Below are 18,924 nucleotides of genomic sequence, written 5' to 3'. Positions count from 1 at the left end.
AAGGCAGTGAACAAAAATATTCATATCTTAATTATGTAAATATCGTTTCTCTGATCATCTTTACAGCATATCAAATTTCGGTTCATCAAAGTTCACAACGAAACCACAGATGGAATGTCAACTGCAGAAAGTTTGTCGACACGATTTATCCCCAAGATGATTTCCTCATTCGTCCATCAAACATTATAGCGTCGATGAATCTCTCGTGAACCTCGGCCATTCGACTGTTCGTCTAGCTGGTATATAACTTGCGTAAATCGTAAATCCGTGAATAGTTTGAATTCTCTATAATGGGCTGCATCTAGTCGAGTGGACGGATTCCTCATAAGACGGCGTGCAGCCCGACTCGGGGCATCGAAGTTGCTGCAAACGGTCTCCAGAGGTGTCCGACGGTCGGGACTCCGTTCTTCGATGCTGGTGGGGTGTCGACGGTAGACGTGGTGGGTGGCGTATAAGTAGGGGTCTGGCTTCGCGGCCGTCCTCATACCCTCACCGTGTCCTTCTGCGTCCGGCTGTCGCGATAAACTTGGCCACTTTGTGTTCACGAGCTCCTTCTCCACCTCCCAAATCTCGGGGGTCACCACCGATCACCGAGACAAGCCGAATTCACCGAAGTAACACCGAGTGCTAGAGGGGCCGCCCGGATTCGGCGAGTGCTTTCGAAACAGCAATGCGGGCCAGTGACCAGTGACGTTAGATTGATTGAAGTGATTTTCTCGGTGCCGCCGATCATTCAACGTTATTAAACTTCGCTCAAAGTTCGCTGACGAGGATCCGGGGCAGAATGAGGCTCGAAAATATCATGTGGCTGAAGAGCGCCGTCCTGTAAGTACCATCGAAATCATTATTATTATTAATATTATTATTATTTGACTCGGTTCAATTCTCGCAACTCCAGACTCGTTTTTACCCTTCACATTACGCCATATGCCAGGACTGTACGATCCAGAGTTTAAAGTTTACGGCTGTCATCTCCGACCTCGTTACGCAATTTTTTTAACCGGTATATATATATACTCGCGGTATTGATGCAACGAGCTCGACAATAAGAAAAAAAAAAAAAAAAAACACCTCGAGAATAAAATGGGACACATAAAACCAAATCGAGCGTACAAATCTCGTTGCGATTCTGTTTTTTTCTTCTGCAAGTGTACTGAAAAAATGGCGGAATTTCATGTCCCGCGCGAGCGTTCAGTTCTCTGACGACGCGACGTCCGGCTGCGAGACGGGAAAGTGCCTGTGGCTTGTAGAGAGACCCTGATTGTTTTTATTCGCATACACAAACCCCTCGTGAATGATGCAACCGGCAAATAACTAGGCGATTGCTGATCGACACGGCCTACGTATGTGCATAGAAATCTTTCACTCTTGGCTTGTCCTAAATCAGTTATCGTGAGTACAGTTTGCAAGCTGAGTTGTAACTTTTACCGCGTTGTCGTCGAAGTATCCCGAGATGTCGCGGCGTTTCGTTTAACTTCGCCTTTTGTTTTCTTTTCTCTTTTAGCAATTGCTTACCTCGATTTATTGGCCCATCGGCATTCTGAAGTTTCGTTAATGCACTAGCCGCTTGTAATATACATAATCGTGAACACGCAAGACTACCTGCGATTTGTGGATGTTTGCACACCATCGACTGTTATAACTAATTGTATACACAAGCTATAGCCATTACATATATAGTTAAATGCATAACTCGAAGTCGTTAAACCGTGCGTGTTTATATGCTTGTCAAATTTTACTTTCTAGAAAATATATATAAATATGTATGTGAATATATATGTATATATAAATTTGGAATGTTGCAACAGAGCGGACGATCATGTTTTCAAGCTATTTGCATAAATTTACAAACGCGGAGATTATGTAGTCTCATGAGCTCAACTGAAACTTATATGCAACATAGACGACAATTTAATATCAACATATTACTACTTCCAAACTATTAACAAATTTTTTCCCCAAAAACAACATTTTGTCCAGCATATTTTAGTGAGCTTTTCTCGACGTAGCTGCATCGTGTGTTTTCAACGATCATCGTACTTTGCTTGAACTCCTTTTAAAATTCAATCAATGTTTGAACAATCCTCTTAACTAATCCCGGTTAATTGGAGAGTCGCTTAATATCACGGGGCGCGGTATGATGATTTCTAAAACGAGCGGCTTGCTGCAGATCAGTCGCAGCCTCTCGCTGGAAGACGAGCCTGACTACTTTCATAGCTTTAGAGAAAATAGAGGAACTGAATATATGTGTGCGACTCGATTCCTCCAGTACTCGTTGGCATGTTGCGTTAATCTCGCTTGTCTTCGTGTAAGTCACGCGTCTCGAGGTTTACTTATCCTCCTCCTCCTCCATCTTACAGGCACACCGTAATGTCATCAGCAACATTTTCTTCTCCACCCTTCACCCACGTAACGTTAAAACGCGTGTGGGCAGTAGAAAAACGATCAATCGCATAAAATAAAATAAACCGTTATATCTGCATTCAATCGTTAATTAAATTTATACACTGAATGCTGGTTTCAAGTTTTCTTCAAGGACCACGACTGGCGTACTCGTCGTTTGAACTTTCAATACCACTTCCACAAGTTGGACGTTTGCATTCCGGTTTCACTCAGGATTTTACTTACGATTAATCGCAAATAGACTTTTCTACCATCCTTCATTCAGGCTATCCTGTTTCTTCCTGAACATAACTTCAGAACACCTTAGCACAAGCATGTAAAGCACAAGAATCGGATAACAGGACCTCAGACCTTCCTGTCACAACGTCACTGTTCCAGATCATCTCATGATCCCAACTTTATCCCTCTTTCTTCATACTAGCAAAGCTTATTATTAATTCTCAGTTTCTCGGTACTTCAGCCCTTCTGCTGCTACTTTATTCTACTCATTCGCTACACGATACTCGTATCCGATGTTCCCCTGGGGCAAATTGCGCCAGCAGGGGTAGCTGTCGGTAGCCGAGGAAATGAGCCGCGGTAACGAGGCACTCCGACATTCCGTGGGCACAGCTTTCGCAATAGTAACGTGCGTCGATTTTGACATTCGACTGCCGAACGGTTGAAAGTATGGCCCGAGGGCCTGGCCATCCCTCCGAGGCCAGCCAACGTCCCGATGAGGACCGGCAGCCATTCGTGATCGGCTCACCACTAGGAAGGTGGTGGGTACAAGCCTGGTACCAAGTGGTAAAAGCGGATGAAAAATCACATTTCTAAGCATATGTTGGTGTGTTTGTCTTTGGATTATCTATAGCCGTTGAAACATCTGTGGGCTGGTTAGAGGCGGTTTCTGCGGTGACGCTGCGTCGTGCGACTTGCGTAACCCGGTCCGCCGATAGACGTCTGCTGTATGCCCGGGCCGTGGCTGCTGGCTGCACCAACCAAGCCTCTGTAGTGTAGAAAACTACTTTCTCCGTATGATTTCTTCTCGATGAATTCCACGCGTGTATATTAATATACGAACGATCCGACAGCACCTGTGGATATTTTACGCGCGCAAGAATATGAGAGGATTTCGCTCTTTGATTATCGGCCAAATTCACCACCTGCGCATCCACTCCATCGGCCATATTCGACTTGGACGTTCGAACAGCCGCCTGGTTCGGATTTATTCGAAACCATCCCCAACGCGTCATCTCAAACGCTGTTAAGTTCCAGATTCTCTTTATTTTTGATGAACAGATTGATGCTAGTAACTGATTTAGTGTAAATGAATTATCTTCAGAATCAGCCATTTCATATAGTTCGGACAAAATGGTTGAAGAATTCTTAACTCTATTTCTTGAGATCGCGTCGCTAAGCTGACTGGATGAGGTTCTTTAATTCTAGTGTCATTGTGTAATGCGTATAATTGTCTGGTGCCAAGGCGGATACACATTTGAATTTCGAACGACTCGGTGACAATGGATTGATCGGTAATAGGCTGCAAGTGAAACGAGAGTAAGGTCGGCTACCGGTGACTTATTCGTTATCCGCATTCAGTGCGGATTTGTAGCAAGGACTCGTTCACGGAATGAATATTTCGAAGAAGCGAGTCCGCCATACTGTCACGTGACAAGAACGTCACTTCCCTTGGCGAGAAGCAGGAGCCTTCGGTAACGTTGATCCCCGCCTTTTCCACCTTGATCCCAATCGCATACACCCATTTCAAGAGGACGGATCAAGGTCGAACAAGCCCGCGGGGTCTACGCTCGAATTAATTTTCACGTCTAACTACTTCATTCCTACATATAATAAACTGTAATTGTTGTTAAATTATCGCCTACGTCCACGCGGTTATACTCTAGCATTTTGAATAATGTATTTTTGCCCAGCACACAAGGTGGGCCTGAGATAATTGGCACTAGCGGTATCGCGGATCAGGAAACAAGAAAAATCACCCTGATTTATCACGACGCATCTCGCACTTAATTATAACAGAGGCTTAACTTTCTACGGTTTCGATCTAGTTCTCTTTTCTTTTTTTTAACAGATTTTGACGGTGAAAGTAACGTCTGTAATAAATTCACAACGATAAAAATATTCAATTTTCTTTACGCTTAGTATCGAATCACGTTTCAAGGTATGCCTTGCATTACAAAAATTATTGACACTTTGCGTTTTTTGTTCACTAGATAAATATCCGTAAGAATTTTTACAAATAATATTTAGGGAAATGCTACTCAATCAATAGAACCTTCAATTACAATTTATTTTCTGTTTATTAGGGTAACTTCCTCCAGTACAACCGATTCTGCAAATTATCAATTAACCATTACGAATTTGCAATTCCGGAGAACATTTTAGCACTCTTTAAGTTCTCGATTTTGTTTTCCAGGCTGTGTAGCGTGATGGCCGCAGTTCTGGGCGATGATGACATCGTGACTCAAGCGCGAATTGGTCAGGAATTTGTGCAATACGATTCCTCCCTCGGTGAATCGTCGCAGCTAAAAGCTCGAGCGATTCCCGTAGAAGGTGAGTCTAGAAGCTCTGGTCTGAAAACCCATCAGAAAACCGTCGACCTGTGGTACAAATTGATTTTTTTCCAGAGTTCGTAACCGCGCACAAGATTCCCGCAGAAATAGAGCAGCCCTCAGACGAGGACGACGAAGAAGATGCGGAACTAGCAATGGAGGTGGAACTCGCTAAGGAAGTGATTCAGCGAGCGGTTCAGAGCCGCGATAAACGAACGGATAAGAAGAAGGTAACGCAACAAACGTCGGAGCCCTACGAAGACGAGGCAAAGTCCAAAAAGAACAGCCCCAAAAGGCAGGCTCGCGTGCAAATCGAGAATTTCAGTAACTCTGGTGTCCTGCCAGAGGACGGAGTGATGAAGATTGAAATTGCGAAAGAGAATTCCGGGGCTCAAACCGACTCTATAATCCCTGGAGTTGAAGTGAGGTAAGAATCGCGGAAGCGGCATGGCTGTAAACTCTACCATTATTCCATTAATGTTCTGAACTTATCAGCCCGGAGAACCCGACCACCATGATGCCGGTTCTAACCACCCCACGTGAGGTCCGTGCCTTCGACTTCGTGCCCGTAAACATCATCCGTGAGGACAGCAAAGACGCTTACACGCCCTTCGCCGACCGGCACTTTGGCGACCTTAGTGACGTCAGTCTTGTACCCGCCGGATCAAATTCCCGCATCCAGGTGAGCCAATTTGAAAGGAAAACGTAAACAGTGAAAACAGTCAAAAACCAGCTCCATTTTTTTTTCTCGACCCTTTAACGCTGACCTCTTTCCCCCAACATCAGGTCAAAAAAGGACCCAACGGCAAGGACTACGAGTACGAATATGTGTACTATTATTACGACGAAGAAGACGAAGGTAAAGCAGGTTCCCAGACAAATACTCAAGGCGATGTGGTCAAGACGACGCCATCGCCACTCTCAAGACGTGATGCGATTACCGGAAGGAATAAGTACTCGTCCATTGATCGCTCGACAACCATCGAACCAGCCAGCAACGAGGTGATTCCAAGCCGTGCCAATGGGCGAAACAGACAGATCGCTGAGTCCGAAGAACCAGTGTCTGATGAGAGACTGCCCGCGAACACGAGATTTCCACCCAGGTAAGTTGATGAGGAAACAGTCGACACATTTAGCACTTTAGGAATGCTAAATTATTGTGATTTCGAGGTGAATGTCAAGAGTTATTATTCCTAGGTCAAGGTCGAATCACAACACAGGAACAACGGAGCCTAGCCGAGCGCGAGGCAACCGTCCACGACCTAGTCTGGACCTTGTTGATTCCAGCAGTTTTCGAACTCATCAGGAGGGACCTGAGTTCCCACAGAACCTTCCCAAGGGACCTCTAAGGTTCCTGGGAGTCACCCCAAACGAAGAACCGGAAGAAAAGCCTGCCGTCCGTACCCGTCAAAGACCCTCCAAGGTCACGGAAGCAGCACCCGTTGAGGAAACCTCTGAAGAGGCTGTCGTGCCGCACAGAAGACGACCTGTCGCAGCTGCCAATCCCGAGGTAAGATAATCGAATGCCATAAAAACTTTGGGGAGAAGTCGTTGCAATATGCATCTAATTTTTCAGGTTGAAGTTGAAATGAACAAAGATGAACCAACGACTGCGGACGAAGAAAGCAAAGAAGGAGGAGCTGAGCCGATCGATCCAGCTACGAACTCTGCCCCCGCACCAGTTGAGGAAGAAGTTCACGAGGACTCTGTCAGCATGGAGAGCGCCTCGAAGGAGCAGGACCTCATGGATGTGACGACAACCGAAGTTCCGACCACAGAAAACCCCTCAGCCATGGACAAAGTCGCTTTGGACCTTTACGCCTTCCTTCTTCAGGGTCAGAGCAACGTTGTCGACGTCTCCACCCCCGAAGATAGCGCCGAAGATTCGACCACCTGGTCGGAAGACGACAGTACCACTGATGTCCCGACGACCACGGAGGCCATCACAACCACGACGGAGCCCACAACTACTACAACTACGACGGAAGCAACCACCACAACCACAACCACAACTGAACCACCGACCACCACAACTCAACAGACGATTGGAAAGGGGAAATTCAGAAGACCAGGAGTACCTGGAGGCATTGGCTCTAGGAACAGGTAGGTCCTCGATTCTGGCGTGAAATCAACTCCACGTTTCGCCTTGAAGTTAAGAATAATTAAAGTTTACTCGAGACCCAACTGACTCTTGATTATTCATTTGAACACGTGTCAGGTTCAAGACCAGTGGGTCTAGCTCGACGACAACGGAGTCATCGTCTTCGGCTGAGCAATCACCGGCACGTCCTCGCAGTCGCTTCGGATCAACGAGCGGAGGTTTCAAGAGGCCACGACCTGGACAACGGCAGCCAGCCGAAGAGGAAGAAGTCCAGAAGCAAAGCAGTGGTTCGGTGAACGCCGAGAGACCCAGCCTTCCAAGTCGCGGTAGATTCCGCGGATCTTCGTCCAGGTCATCAGCGACGACGGCCGCCCCAGCCATTTCTAATTCACAAGAATCGTCGACCTCCTCCTCCGCGGAAGTGACTCGCGGAGTCGTTCGTCCATCCTTGAACAGATTGAACCTGAACCGCAGACGCGGAAAACCGACGACTGCGGCACCCACAACCAGCGAGGAGGCCCAGGAATCAGGTGAAACTGCACAGACCAGCAGCGTGGAGGTCACCAGTACCACTGCGCGGTCCGTCGTAAGACCGAGACTTCCTGGTACTGGACCAAGACCCCTCAGACCGGGACCAAGAATCAACCTCCGAGCAAGACCCGGGCTGCAGACGACAAGCACCACGGCGGCACCCAGCACGCCGGAAGTCTCTGCTGAAGAACCAGATGGCGCTGGCACCGAGGAAGAATCTCACGAGGTGAGTTGGTCTCAGTTTCTATTCGCAGATTAATCCTTTCTTTGGGTTTGTAAGGGAATCCACTTTGAGCGGTTTCACTTTTATGCCAGTAGTGCAGTGGTTTGACGAGTTTTTTCATGAAAGTTTTTTTTGCCAAAAATTGACTATAACTACAACGAAATGTCATCTCTCGATGGGTTTGCTTGTCATTACGCGAAGCGAAGCTGGTACCGGTAAATCGCATTTCGAATCACGCAATCTGGCATGAACCGAAGACGATCATCGCGCAGTTACTTTCACTAATTGACCTTTTCAAATGCCATTCCGCCTCGCCAGCTGTGCATGAACTTTTATATATACTCCACGTGCATGTCGTATACCTACTTTCCGGTGCGTAATATCAATATTTCAAAGAAATTAGTATGTTGCAAAGCATTGCAGTTACCATTGCTTGGCTATTGTCATGTTTTTCGAACTTCTTACGAAAGTAGGTCGCCTTTGAAGTATAGTTTCTCACCAATGAAATACGTCAGTTTGAACGCAATCAGAGCAATAGAAGATCTAGATAGTCTTGTACTAACTGCATTGGATAACCGAAATAAACCATGATTCAAGACGAATAGGTACATAAGAACTCAAGTTCGATTTGAAAGTGATGATCAATTTGTTGCGTCTCTGTGCTCATAGTGTCAAGTCTCGTTATGACTTAAAATCCAACTAAATTTAACATCCGGTAAAATTTTCTGACCTTCAGGCCCCCGCGGAAACGAGCCCACCGCAGCCTACGACACCCGAAAGTCCGCTGACGAGGTTGAGAAACAGAAACAGACTACAGGTTCACCCGAAGGCTCCCCGAGTGGCCACGCAACCTCCACCAAGGCGGTCGCCTCTTTTGCCCCGAAGAAGGACAACGGAGGCACCGACAACGGAGGCTATCAGTGAGCCAGCCTCTGCAGAAGAATCCGAAGGTGCAGAGCCTTTGGTCACCGAGGAAGCGGAAACTGAATCCAGCACAGCCGCGAGTCAAAAACAAGAGGAAGTCAGAGGTCTCAGTGGACTCTTGGCTCCGAGACGTAGGATAGCGTCACGACGCCCTGGACAGCTTATCGCTAGAGAATAAGCAAGCGAGAGAAGAAGATACTTCAACGCACCGCGAAGTACCATTTCATAATTTATGACCCCTTGTGGCGTGGATCCGTTTTAGTATGGTACCGGCACCAGAGAGCTTACGACATCGAATGCGCATCTACCCATGCCTGATCGGTATCTCAAAGTAGATAGATAATCTGACGAATATTTTTAGTTTTTTACTATCAACTTTTTCTAATTACTTTTCATCTATAGTATACTTAGAGGTCCGGTTCGTCTGTAGCTGTCGTTTTTACAGTGTAAGCTCTCGAATTTATCAAATTTTAATGAGGGTGGTAGGTAGGTACCATTGAAATACTCATGAAATGGATTTTAATGTTGATCATCTTTTTTCTTTTCTTTTTTTTTTGTTACGTCCACCAGTATTTATACTTATATCATCGCTTACGTTTTAGTAAAATAACATTTTTTTTTTTTCTTTTCTGTCCGTATATCGCCATCGATGAGTAATTTTATCTATTATTTTTTTATAGTGCTATACCTAGTACTAAGATGTTTTTACTGGTGTATAATAATTCGTAAATGATGAAAACAGCAAGAAAAAAAGAAAAGAAAAGAAAGAAGAATGAGTAACGATGCTAATTTTAGTCACATATGAGTGTAATCACGATATTTGTAATAAACTTAGCAACTTCATTGGCCCTTATTTTATACGCAGATTGAGAGAAAAAAGAACAAAATACATGTAATAAGTGTAAAATGCAAAGAGTAAAAAAAAAAAAAAAACTAAATCTTTACTACGAAAAATAGTTGGGCCAATTTTTAATAGTGTGATCATTACAATGCCTAATGTGTATATTTAATTCGACTTGAAATGTGTGTGTACTCCTATTTAATTATTAATTTTTACAATTACTATATTGCATATGCACTGCTGTACTTAAACTAATTTTTAATCATATTTCAATTACACATAACGTTCATTTTATTGTTGCATTCTTTCTTTTTAGAAATCGCGCGACACTGTAATGAACACCGTAAGTTTTACCGTTGTACACTATTATTGGTTGTAATGCCCCCAAAATGCTGTAAATATTTCGATAAAAAATATACGTAAAACAGTAGATCATGAACTTCTGTCATAACGTGGAAACCAAGTTTATACCTTTCACACTCTCATTGATAATATATATTCGAAAACTCGACACTCCGCGATTTTCACCCCGATGCACTTAGCATAGCTTGAGAGTGTCACGTTTTTTTTTTTCAGAACCGAGAAGTATCATTCATAAAATTCAATTTAATTTTTTTTATTTTATATTGATATTTTTAAATCAGATAGATTTCTTCGATTCAAATTAATTCATTTCAATTCATGAATTTCAATTTTTTATTGATAATTCACTCTAATTCAAGTGAGTTTGAAAAAATATCAATTCATTCTTTTGTATTTCCTATTAATGCGAATATTTGTTTATTTTTTTTCTTATACAATCCAATTTCTTATTACAATTTAATTTTTTTTTTTTTTTTACGGCAGAGGCAGAAGTAAAAATCAACATCCCGTGCACAGACATGAATTTTTCGACGCAATACTTACACATATAACTCACCTTCGATACTTGCAAGCCGTGCTAACTTCAATAACTCGCTACAATTACTTCGGGCTGTGAGTGGCGGGATATACGGAATTCCAAAGACCCCTCGAGACTTGACGAAGATTTCTCCCTCGCTGGTTGAGATTAAATGCCAGCCCAGCACCAGTGAAATTTGATAAGTTGAAAACGTGACCCTTTTTCTCAAGCCGGCGTTTGTCTACAATGTCTGCAATCAGCTTCCACTCTCGACTCAACAAATAACAGAAAGTACAGATTCCGACTAGTATCGATCGAAAAGAAATCATCGACAGTCGGTAAGTCAGCGGAACTGTGTTATCGATAGTGTTCCAAAATTGACCGGCAGTATCGCTACAGTGGCAATCGCCGCGACAAAAGAGTGAAGTAAACGGCGGCAGAGTGAAGAAATAAATAGAAAAATGAGAACAGCGGTGATGAAAAAGTACGCGAAAATGGCGAGGCGGACGAAGTCCGCACGGTTTTAACAGTCAAAAGTCTAAATTAGCAGTGCACGATCGTCCATTTGGCTGTTCAACATGTGAGTTTGACCATCGAAGTGATTGATTTCGTGAGATAGAACCTAAATCAGAATCGGTGCTCGAGCGAAACTCGATGATAAAGGTAAGACGATTCGCTTTGTTTATGAAGATCAGCTGTGTCACAGCCTGGCGTACATTCGCGTGTTATTTACGGGTTGCGTCCCTCCCTCCCCTCCGTATAAGATCTAACGCGCGTCCTATTTCCGTCGGACAAAGGTCACTTCTAAATTACGCGTTATCAGTTGACCTAATAATGAAAAAATATGCGATAAATCATGCCAAAAGTTATCAACCGACAATAATTGCGCGTTGACGGATATTAGATTGAATTCTCAGCGAATCCCTCATCCTCAGTTTTATTGCCAAGGTCTTTGGCCTCACCTGCCGCAATACTTACTCGGTCAGTCTCTTTGTTGTGACACATATACCTAAGAATATATTTACTAATATACCACATTCGCGATGATGATGATGCGCCTTGTTCAGTTTTCTCTTTGTTTTCATTTCTTCCAAACTCCTCGATGTAGCTCGTACGAATATGCTCTTTTGAAAATAAACCGAGTCACGGAGAGCGTAAGAGTACGATGTGAACGTTACGAGACGAAAGAGATGCACAAACAAGGATGAAAGAAGAGGGATCGATACATTTAACAAAATGTATTCTAGATGCTTGGAGCGCACCTGTTGGCTAGTAGTTAAATGAGCTTAATAACATGAAAGAATGAAACGAGATACTGTTATTACCTGCCTGGAGCCAACTCGCAGAGCCCAAACGGTAATCGTTACCAGTATTCATCGCTCGCTGCATAACATTATTCTGTATTTCTTTTTGTAGCTTTGATGCATGTGCTAGAATCTGCGCACCTGAGTTGTCTAGATGCTGAATCAATTTAGTCGATCGTCGATTTTCCACATTTTTTAAGGCAAAATTTTTATACAAACTCTTACATGTCAAGTCTAAAGTACTATTGGTAGCAAACATTATAAGATGGAGAATTTTAATAAAACACTACATTCACTATATTGAAAAGTGATCTTCCTAGTTTCTAACTCTTTCTTCGACCTTACACTTTGATTCTTCACCTGAACAGCTCGCTTATTTGATACCAAGGTAGATCCTTCTGAGTAGGACTGAGTAGAGTGAGTTAAGATTACGTCTTTAAACAAGTAGATTGTTCTTCTGATAAATATTGCGTCAGCTTCTCGGTATTTTGAAGCCAGCAGACATCGTCGTCAATAAAAACATTTCTGCTGATAAAAAAACAAATTACCGTTCCAACTTCTGAGCAAATATATTGACGATGGCTTACAGCTATTTTTTTGTCTCGCATTTGTTGCAATCTTGTTTACTGGTAGTAATCTAACACAGTTCTACACTCTCCTCCCTTGAACAAAGCCTTGAAAACGGATTGATTTTACATTTGAGAGATGTCCATGAGTCGACAAATGATAGAAAACCCTATTCGTCAAAAGTTGTGCTCTAAACACAAGACAGGCAAGGAACGGTGAGATTAGAAACAGCCTTTATGGAGGCAATTCGACGGAAAGTCATAATAGTTCACGAGTCGGTCAAAGTTGTTGACAACTGCTCATTTTTTATGTCACAATAGCTTTCAGTGAGTTCCATCTTACTATCGACTTCAGTTCCATCTTACTATAATTTTCGAAAAGATGTTCTTTAATCATCCAACTCATATATGCACTTCACTCCTGACATTGACAATTGCATTGAACTTCAATCTCTCAAAGGGAATATAAATGAAGAAAGTTTACCTAATCGTCCAGATTATGTATCAATATGCATTCAATAGTTATCATTATAGTTGTTTCCAATATTACTTGTTACCTCTCTCATTCGCCGTATCATTTGCATCTTAGCAGTGTACCGAAAACTGTCTTCTATGAATATTCTGGTGTCTCATGGTGTAATTTTAATTTACGTCTATCTGCCTACTTGTATTCGTGCTCATTGATAATTTGACGTATCTTTCAATTCTTTCCTTGTTTTGATCTAAGAGGAATAAATTCTATTCCAGAAAAGTCATTTAATTCTGAAGATAAATTTCAGATGACAACAGTGCTGGAGGGTAGGTACCAGCAGCTCGAGACATATTCGGAGGGTGAAGATGAAGCACGGGATGGGAATGGGGAAGAAACGCCGCAAGAATCGGGGATGATGATGCAAGTCGTCCCTGACGATGGCAAATCGAGATGGAATCACATAGAAGATCTGGACTCGTTCTTCACTAGAACGTACCATTACCACCAAAAGCACGGATTCGCGTGTATGATGCTTCAGCAGACTCTAGAACTTGGACAATTTATCTTTGTAGTTACGTTTTCAACTTTCCTTTTCCACTGCGTCGACTATTCAATCTTATTTAGGTGAGTATGATTAAACGGCATGAAACACTGTTCAATATTTTGTATTCGTTATGAGTACGTTCAGCCACAGTGCTTCATTTGAAATACTCAATTGTTTCCATCATCAGACCATGGGAAATTCGGTATTCCTTGCAAAAAATGTTAAGCCGTCAATAATCTGAAAAATTTGAGCGAGCCATTTTTTCAATTCAATTATATATTTTCAGGAACAACGTTATGAACAATACATCGCACAAAACATCGATAAACGATGCATTATACTCTCCAAGCGAATGTGCAGCATCCATGGGCCTGATAACGTGGATCTGCATTCTAGTCGCAGCAATTTTCTGGATGTTTCGTGCTGTCAAAGTATTATGCCACCTGTCACAATTCTGGGACATAAAGCAGTTTTTCAACACAGCACTGAAGATCGAAGATCGCGAATTGGACAATCTGACTTGGCACGAAGTCCAGAGGCGTGTTAGGGATGTTCAAATCGACTTGCAAATGTGTATACACAAGCGGGAGCTGTCTGAGCTAGATATATACCATAGAATATTGAGATTTAAAAATTACATGGTAGCCATGATCAATAAGTCACTATTACCTGTCAGACTGAATTTTCCGATAATCGGAGAAGTCATATTCATGACACAGGGCCTAAAATACAACATGGAGTTATTATTGTTTTGTAAGTATTCGAATAACTCACCAGCAAAATTTCTCTTCTAGAAAAGTAGAAGGAAAAACATAGAAAGCTGATCGTTTTGTTCCTTTTCCTTTGATTACAGGGGGGCCTTGGTCGCCTTTTGTAAACAACTGGCACCTCAAAGAAGACTACAAAAAATTTAACAAAAGACAGGAACTGGCACGGGCATTATCCAAACACATATTGTGGGTCAGCGTTATTAATTTCATCTTGTGTCCATTAGTTTTTCTCTGGCAAATATTGTATTCTTTCTTCAACTATGGAGAGGTAAGAAGAAGTTTCTTTATTAAAAGCTTGACGATTCATTATAAAATACTTTCATATTTTAATACAATGATCCCAAATGATCAACTGTGGCTCATGAAGTGATACGATACTTTTTACTGGTACTACCTAGTTAACAAAGACTGACGCATGACTAACCAGCTTGTTCTTTTCGACAGATAATAAAGAGGGAACCAGGCACTCTCGGATCTCGAACGTGGTCTCTTTACGGTCGCTTGTATCTTCGCCATTTCAACGAACTTGACCACGAGCTGAACGCGCGGTTGAACCGTGCCTACCGTCCGGCGTCAAAGTATATGAGCATATTCACGTCACCAGTAATGACGGTGATCGCGAAGAACGTTGCTTTCGTTGCCGGCAGCATATTTGCTGTATTATTGATACTGACGATCTACGACGAAGATGTATTAACCGTCGAACACGTTTTAACGACAATGACGATGCTGGGTGCGGTTGTCGCCGGCGCAAGGGCTTTCATACCTGACGAAAACCTTGTCTGGTGCCCCGAGCAACTTCTCACCGCAGTCTTGGCTCACACTCATTACAGGCCCGACAGTTGGCGGGGACACGCTCACACTATGTCGACCAGAGCTCAAGTAGCTCAGCTCTTTCAGTACAGAGCCGTGCACCTGCTGGAAGAACTGTTGTCGCCGCTCTTCACACCGTTCATTCTCTGTTTTCAAATGAGACCACGAGCTCTGGACATCGTCGACTTTTACAGAAACTTCACCATCGAAGTTACCGGCGTCGGTGACGTCTGCAGCTTTGCTCAAATGGATGTCAGGAAGCACGGCAATCCCATGTGGCAGACCGCGCCTCAGACCCCTGGTGTCGAGGAGCGTAATATCGGATTCGACAACAAGTACGGCGACCACCTCGACAAGATTCACGTCCCCATGTCCAATCAGTACACTCAGGCTGAGGATGGGAAGACGGAACTCTCCCTCATACATTTCACTCTCACTAATCCAGAGTGGAGACCTCCTAGTCACGCGGAAACTTTCGTCACTGGGCTCAGGGAAAGGGCCAAGAAAGATGTCACCGACATTCCAAACGACATCAATCCGCTCTATAGCAGCTTGAACAGCTTGTCCAGTTTGGGGGCTGGGGTGAGTTGAAAGGATGTTAATCGTTATGCTAGATCTTGGGTTGATACTATTTTCCAAGTTTTCAATTTTGAAAACGACCCGAAGGGAAGACTTTGGTAAATATTGTCGTAAATTCGTATCACCTGGGACGAAAGAAACACGGATAGTTTTTAATTTCTCGACTTGGTAACGAATACACGAATGTCTTCTGTTTTCAGTACAACAATTTAGTATCCAGCATAATACACGGCACCTTATTGAACCAGTCCCAAACCACGGCGTCTGGAGTACACGGAGGTTTCATGAACCAGCCGGGAATGTCGAGTGCCTTCGGAGCTCCCGAGGATTCGCCGAACGACGCTAGATCCGGCGCAGCGTCGCCTGCCGTTCGCGGTGGGCTGAACAGGGCCGAAGGACCTCTCCACAACGATCGAGGTCTCCTTCACAGTCTGCATCAAGGACTGTCCAACCAGTCGCTCGGGGCTTCGATATTTGGTTCCGGGCACGATCTGTCGCCGGAAGTTACGGTTCCAGTGGAATTAACCGCTGCTGATATGTCCCTATCTACACTGTACCTGCACGAACTTCATTATAGACAAGTATGTGGCATTTATTTACAAAGTTATGAGCCTCTAAAGATGAGCTATGCTAATTTTTTTACTATTGCGCGGTTTTTGACTTCCCTACTACTGATTCCGCGACAAACAAAGTTAATATTACCAAAAATCAAAATATTTAGTGTCTAATATACTAAGTATTCTAATCTCAATGGTCGTCAAGTCGCTAAAAAATGGGGAACCATTGATTGAGAGATTTGTATATTGTTTTGAACTATCCTAGAGTTCTTCAAATCTTTTCAAAACCATAAATACTAACAAAATTTGTAAAGTGTTTAAATAACGGTTGGACTAAGTTCTGCTAGTTTTTGTGCGCGTAAATGTGTTTAATAATTCGTTATTTTTTTTTTTTTTTTGTTATTTTTCAAACACAATAAATGAAAAAACATTTTACTCGATTCAGATTAGAAGACGAGGCTATCAAGAAATGGCAACTAGAAGTATATGGCAACGAAGCCCAGTTCAAGAATTGGCCACTCTTTCGGAAGTGAGACAGGAAAGAGTGCCGCTGCTACGTCACGTGGATTCTTCTGTGAGAAGTTCAGGCCGGGATTCTTAGCACAATATTTAATTACTCTTATAATACACATACACACATACACGTGTGTCAATTTTACCACCGTCTCACGGCAGATATAGCCTACATACCTATATACTAGACGTAGTGTATATATGAATATATGTATAAATAGTGTGTATGCGTTATGCAATGAAAAACAAGCAAATAAGTAAAAGAAAATCTTTAGTATCATTTTTAAACGAAGAAAACGATAACATTTTTACTCACTTAACGATATACTACGTACAGTATGTGAGGTATATTTGCATTGAGCTGGTAAGATTGATTTCACCATATCACTTAGACACAACTCACGCCGCGTATGTATGTGAACCGAATTTTGAAAAATTTCAGACTTAAGATCACCTCTAGATTATTTTCGGTATATATCGTTCATTTTTCTCTTATTTTTTTAGAATATTTTAAAGAAATCGGCAGTCGAACTTTAAGGCAAAGAAGGAACAGAAGAAAAAAACAAAACAAAAGATTATATTCTTTTATACACGCGTGTGTTATTATTGCTCTTATTATTATCGATATTGATATTATTTGCACAAAGGATTTATCCGATCATTGTTGCAAATATTATCCCTACGAATCACAGCTGTGATTGGTTGTAAGATATTTACCTACGTAAAACTTATGATAATGATCCGATTGAAAGCATTTTTCGCTAATTGTATCTACAGACTACGTTTTTGCAATGTCTAATAATACTACTACTATTACTACTATTACTTTACTGTTACTACTACTACCAACTACCACTGCTGCTGCTACTACTACTATTACTACTATTACCGTATCGCTGTTATGATCGAATCTTTCGCATATTCGTACATGCGTGTTGAAAAAGAACACGTTAGATGATGTATTAATTTTTTTTAATTTTCGAACGCCACGATTCTCTAGTCATGATAATAGTTAACGTTATACGTCACGTAATGTAAATGCCGTGCAATTTCATGAATGACGATACGAAAATACGGTCCAGGCCCGTTGGTAAAGGAGCCGAGATGGGGAATCGAGCGGGAGGGTATCGCGGCTTATTATAGATATGCTGTGTATATAAAGCTTGTTCAAATATCAGTTTATACTGCGTATAGCATGCATGTAAAAATCAGCATTGGTAATTTTTTATAGGAAGCTGGAAAGGCAACCTGAATACGAATCGTTATATTTTATTGAAATAAGACGCAAAAAAAAAAAAAAAAGTGTATGTTGGACTATTTTCACAGAAGCGCTTGCTTTTTTGAAAAATATACCTAGTCCGATATTTATTTTATTTTCAATTCTCTCTTGAATCAATTTAGACCCAGGAATTCGTAAGTAGCCGTACGATTTCTCACAGTTCTACGATCAGCGATAGATATGAATGCGGATAGTAAAAGTAAATGAATTCATGAAACACGTGTGCGTTTGTTTATGTACACCTTCGCTTTCTCCACTGGTCTGGAAATACTAATCTATTCATACTTTTATTTATTTTTCAAGGTTCGATGTATTCTACCTGAACCTGTGTGTTTTATCAAAAGAAGAAAAACTCCATCAATTTGTACAGACGATTTTATTACACTAATCATACTTTTTCCTTTCCTTCCGCTACAACGAGACTTGAAGATGGTGAAACTTACTTGTAATTAGTTCAATATTTATACGACGGCATGAATAGTGTGCCGTTATTTTAATCAGATCAAAAAAAAAGAAAAAAAAGAACAATACGCTATTACCTTATCGACTTGATGAAAAATGTGATCATACCATGTAAATTAAAACTGTTTATCGGAAACGGTATAACTCTATCGTCGATCATCGTATCGTAGTAGGGATATTTACAGTCTCTTAATCGAAATGAAAGTAAAAATCACTTTCACGGTTAAAAATACGAAGTTGATTTCTAACCGAACGAATTCTCTGTATATCTATACGTATAGTATAACAATTTTTTGAAAACGACTTAACTGATTAATAAAGTAGACAAAATGATGCAATAAGGGTTATACACATATATTGTATAAGATTATATTATGTATACATAGATAAATAATACGTTTCGTAATAATACGGCTTTATATCTTCATCAGATTATGTTTTTCTTCGATCCTTAAAATGTAAGTACCCAATACGAAAAATACTATGAAAAGCTATTAAGTTATCATGCATTTTTTATTCTGTTTTTCGCATTTTCCGAGGTGAGACGAAGCCAAGAATGGCATAGGAATATCTTTACTGATTATTTCTTGCGTTAACTAATTCTTCAGGGTGT

General features: G+C 41.9%; 2 protein-coding genes across 3 annotated transcripts; both read left to right on the top strand.

Moving 5' to 3' along the window:
- The first annotated feature begins 481 nt into the window (after window positions 1–481).
- On the top strand, window positions 482–10,031 carry LOC124409018 (mucin-5AC-like). The gene is made up of 9 exons (XM_046886405.1): window positions 482–825; window positions 4,817–4,953; window positions 5,028–5,379; window positions 5,448–5,634; window positions 5,739–6,055; window positions 6,150–6,462; window positions 6,529–7,055; window positions 7,171–7,810; window positions 8,544–10,031. The coding sequence occupies exons 1-9, from the start codon at window positions 785–787 to the stop codon at window positions 8,907–8,909; spliced, it is 2,880 nt and encodes a 959-aa protein (XP_046742361.1). The 5' UTR covers window positions 482–784; the 3' UTR covers window positions 8,910–10,031.
- Window positions 10,032–10,880: 849 nt separating this feature from the next.
- Window positions 10,881–18,535, top strand: LOC124408624 (autophagy-related protein 9A). 2 transcript variants are annotated; one of them, XM_046885689.1, is made up of 8 exons: window positions 10,881–11,115; window positions 11,700–11,808; window positions 13,102–13,418; window positions 13,625–14,091; window positions 14,192–14,376; window positions 14,553–15,503; window positions 15,701–16,081; window positions 16,503–18,535. In XM_046885689.1, the coding sequence occupies exons 2-8, from the start codon at window positions 11,755–11,757 to the stop codon at window positions 16,656–16,658; spliced, it is 2,511 nt and encodes an 836-aa protein (XP_046741645.1). In that variant the 5' UTR covers window positions 10,881–11,115; window positions 11,700–11,754; the 3' UTR covers window positions 16,659–18,535. The 2 variants fall into 2 exon arrangements, with proteins under 2 accessions (XP_046741645.1, XP_046741646.1); XM_046885690.1 differs by lacking the exon at window positions 11,700–11,808 and having other exon boundaries at window positions 10,882–11,115.
- The last annotated feature ends 389 nt before the right edge of the window (window positions 18,536–18,924 follow it).

The sequence above is a fragment of the Diprion similis genome, chromosome 8 (assembly GCF_021155765.1).
Source record: "Diprion similis isolate iyDipSimi1 chromosome 8, iyDipSimi1.1, whole genome shotgun sequence".
Classification (NCBI taxonomy): domain Eukaryota; kingdom Metazoa; phylum Arthropoda; class Insecta; order Hymenoptera; family Diprionidae; genus Diprion; species Diprion similis.
This window is presented reverse-complemented; position numbering and strand designations above follow the sequence as displayed.

Excerpts from the sequence above, each read along its gene's own strand:
- LOC124409018 (XM_046886405.1), top strand. The coding sequence starts at position 785 with ATGAGGCTCGAAAATATCATGTGGCTGAAGAGCGCCGTCCT. Across the intron at positions 4,954-5,027 it reads TCGAGCGATTCCCGTAGAAG|AGTTCGTAACCGCGCACAAG; the intron begins GTGAGTCTAGAA and ends ATTTTTTTCCAG. Across the intron at positions 5,380-5,447 it reads ATCCCTGGAGTTGAAGTGAG|CCCGGAGAACCCGACCACCA; the intron begins GTAAGAATCGCG and ends TGAACTTATCAG.
- LOC124408624 (XM_046885689.1), top strand. The coding sequence starts at position 11,755 with ATGAAACGAGATACTGTTATTACCTGCCTGGAGCCAACTCGCAGAGCC. Across the intron at positions 14,377-14,552 it reads CTTTCTTCAACTATGGAGAG|ATAATAAAGAGGGAACCAGG; the intron begins GTAAGAAGAAGT and ends TCTTTTCGACAG. Across the intron at positions 16,082-16,502 it reads ACGAACTTCATTATAGACAA|ATTAGAAGACGAGGCTATCA; the intron begins GTATGTGGCATT and ends TACTCGATTCAG.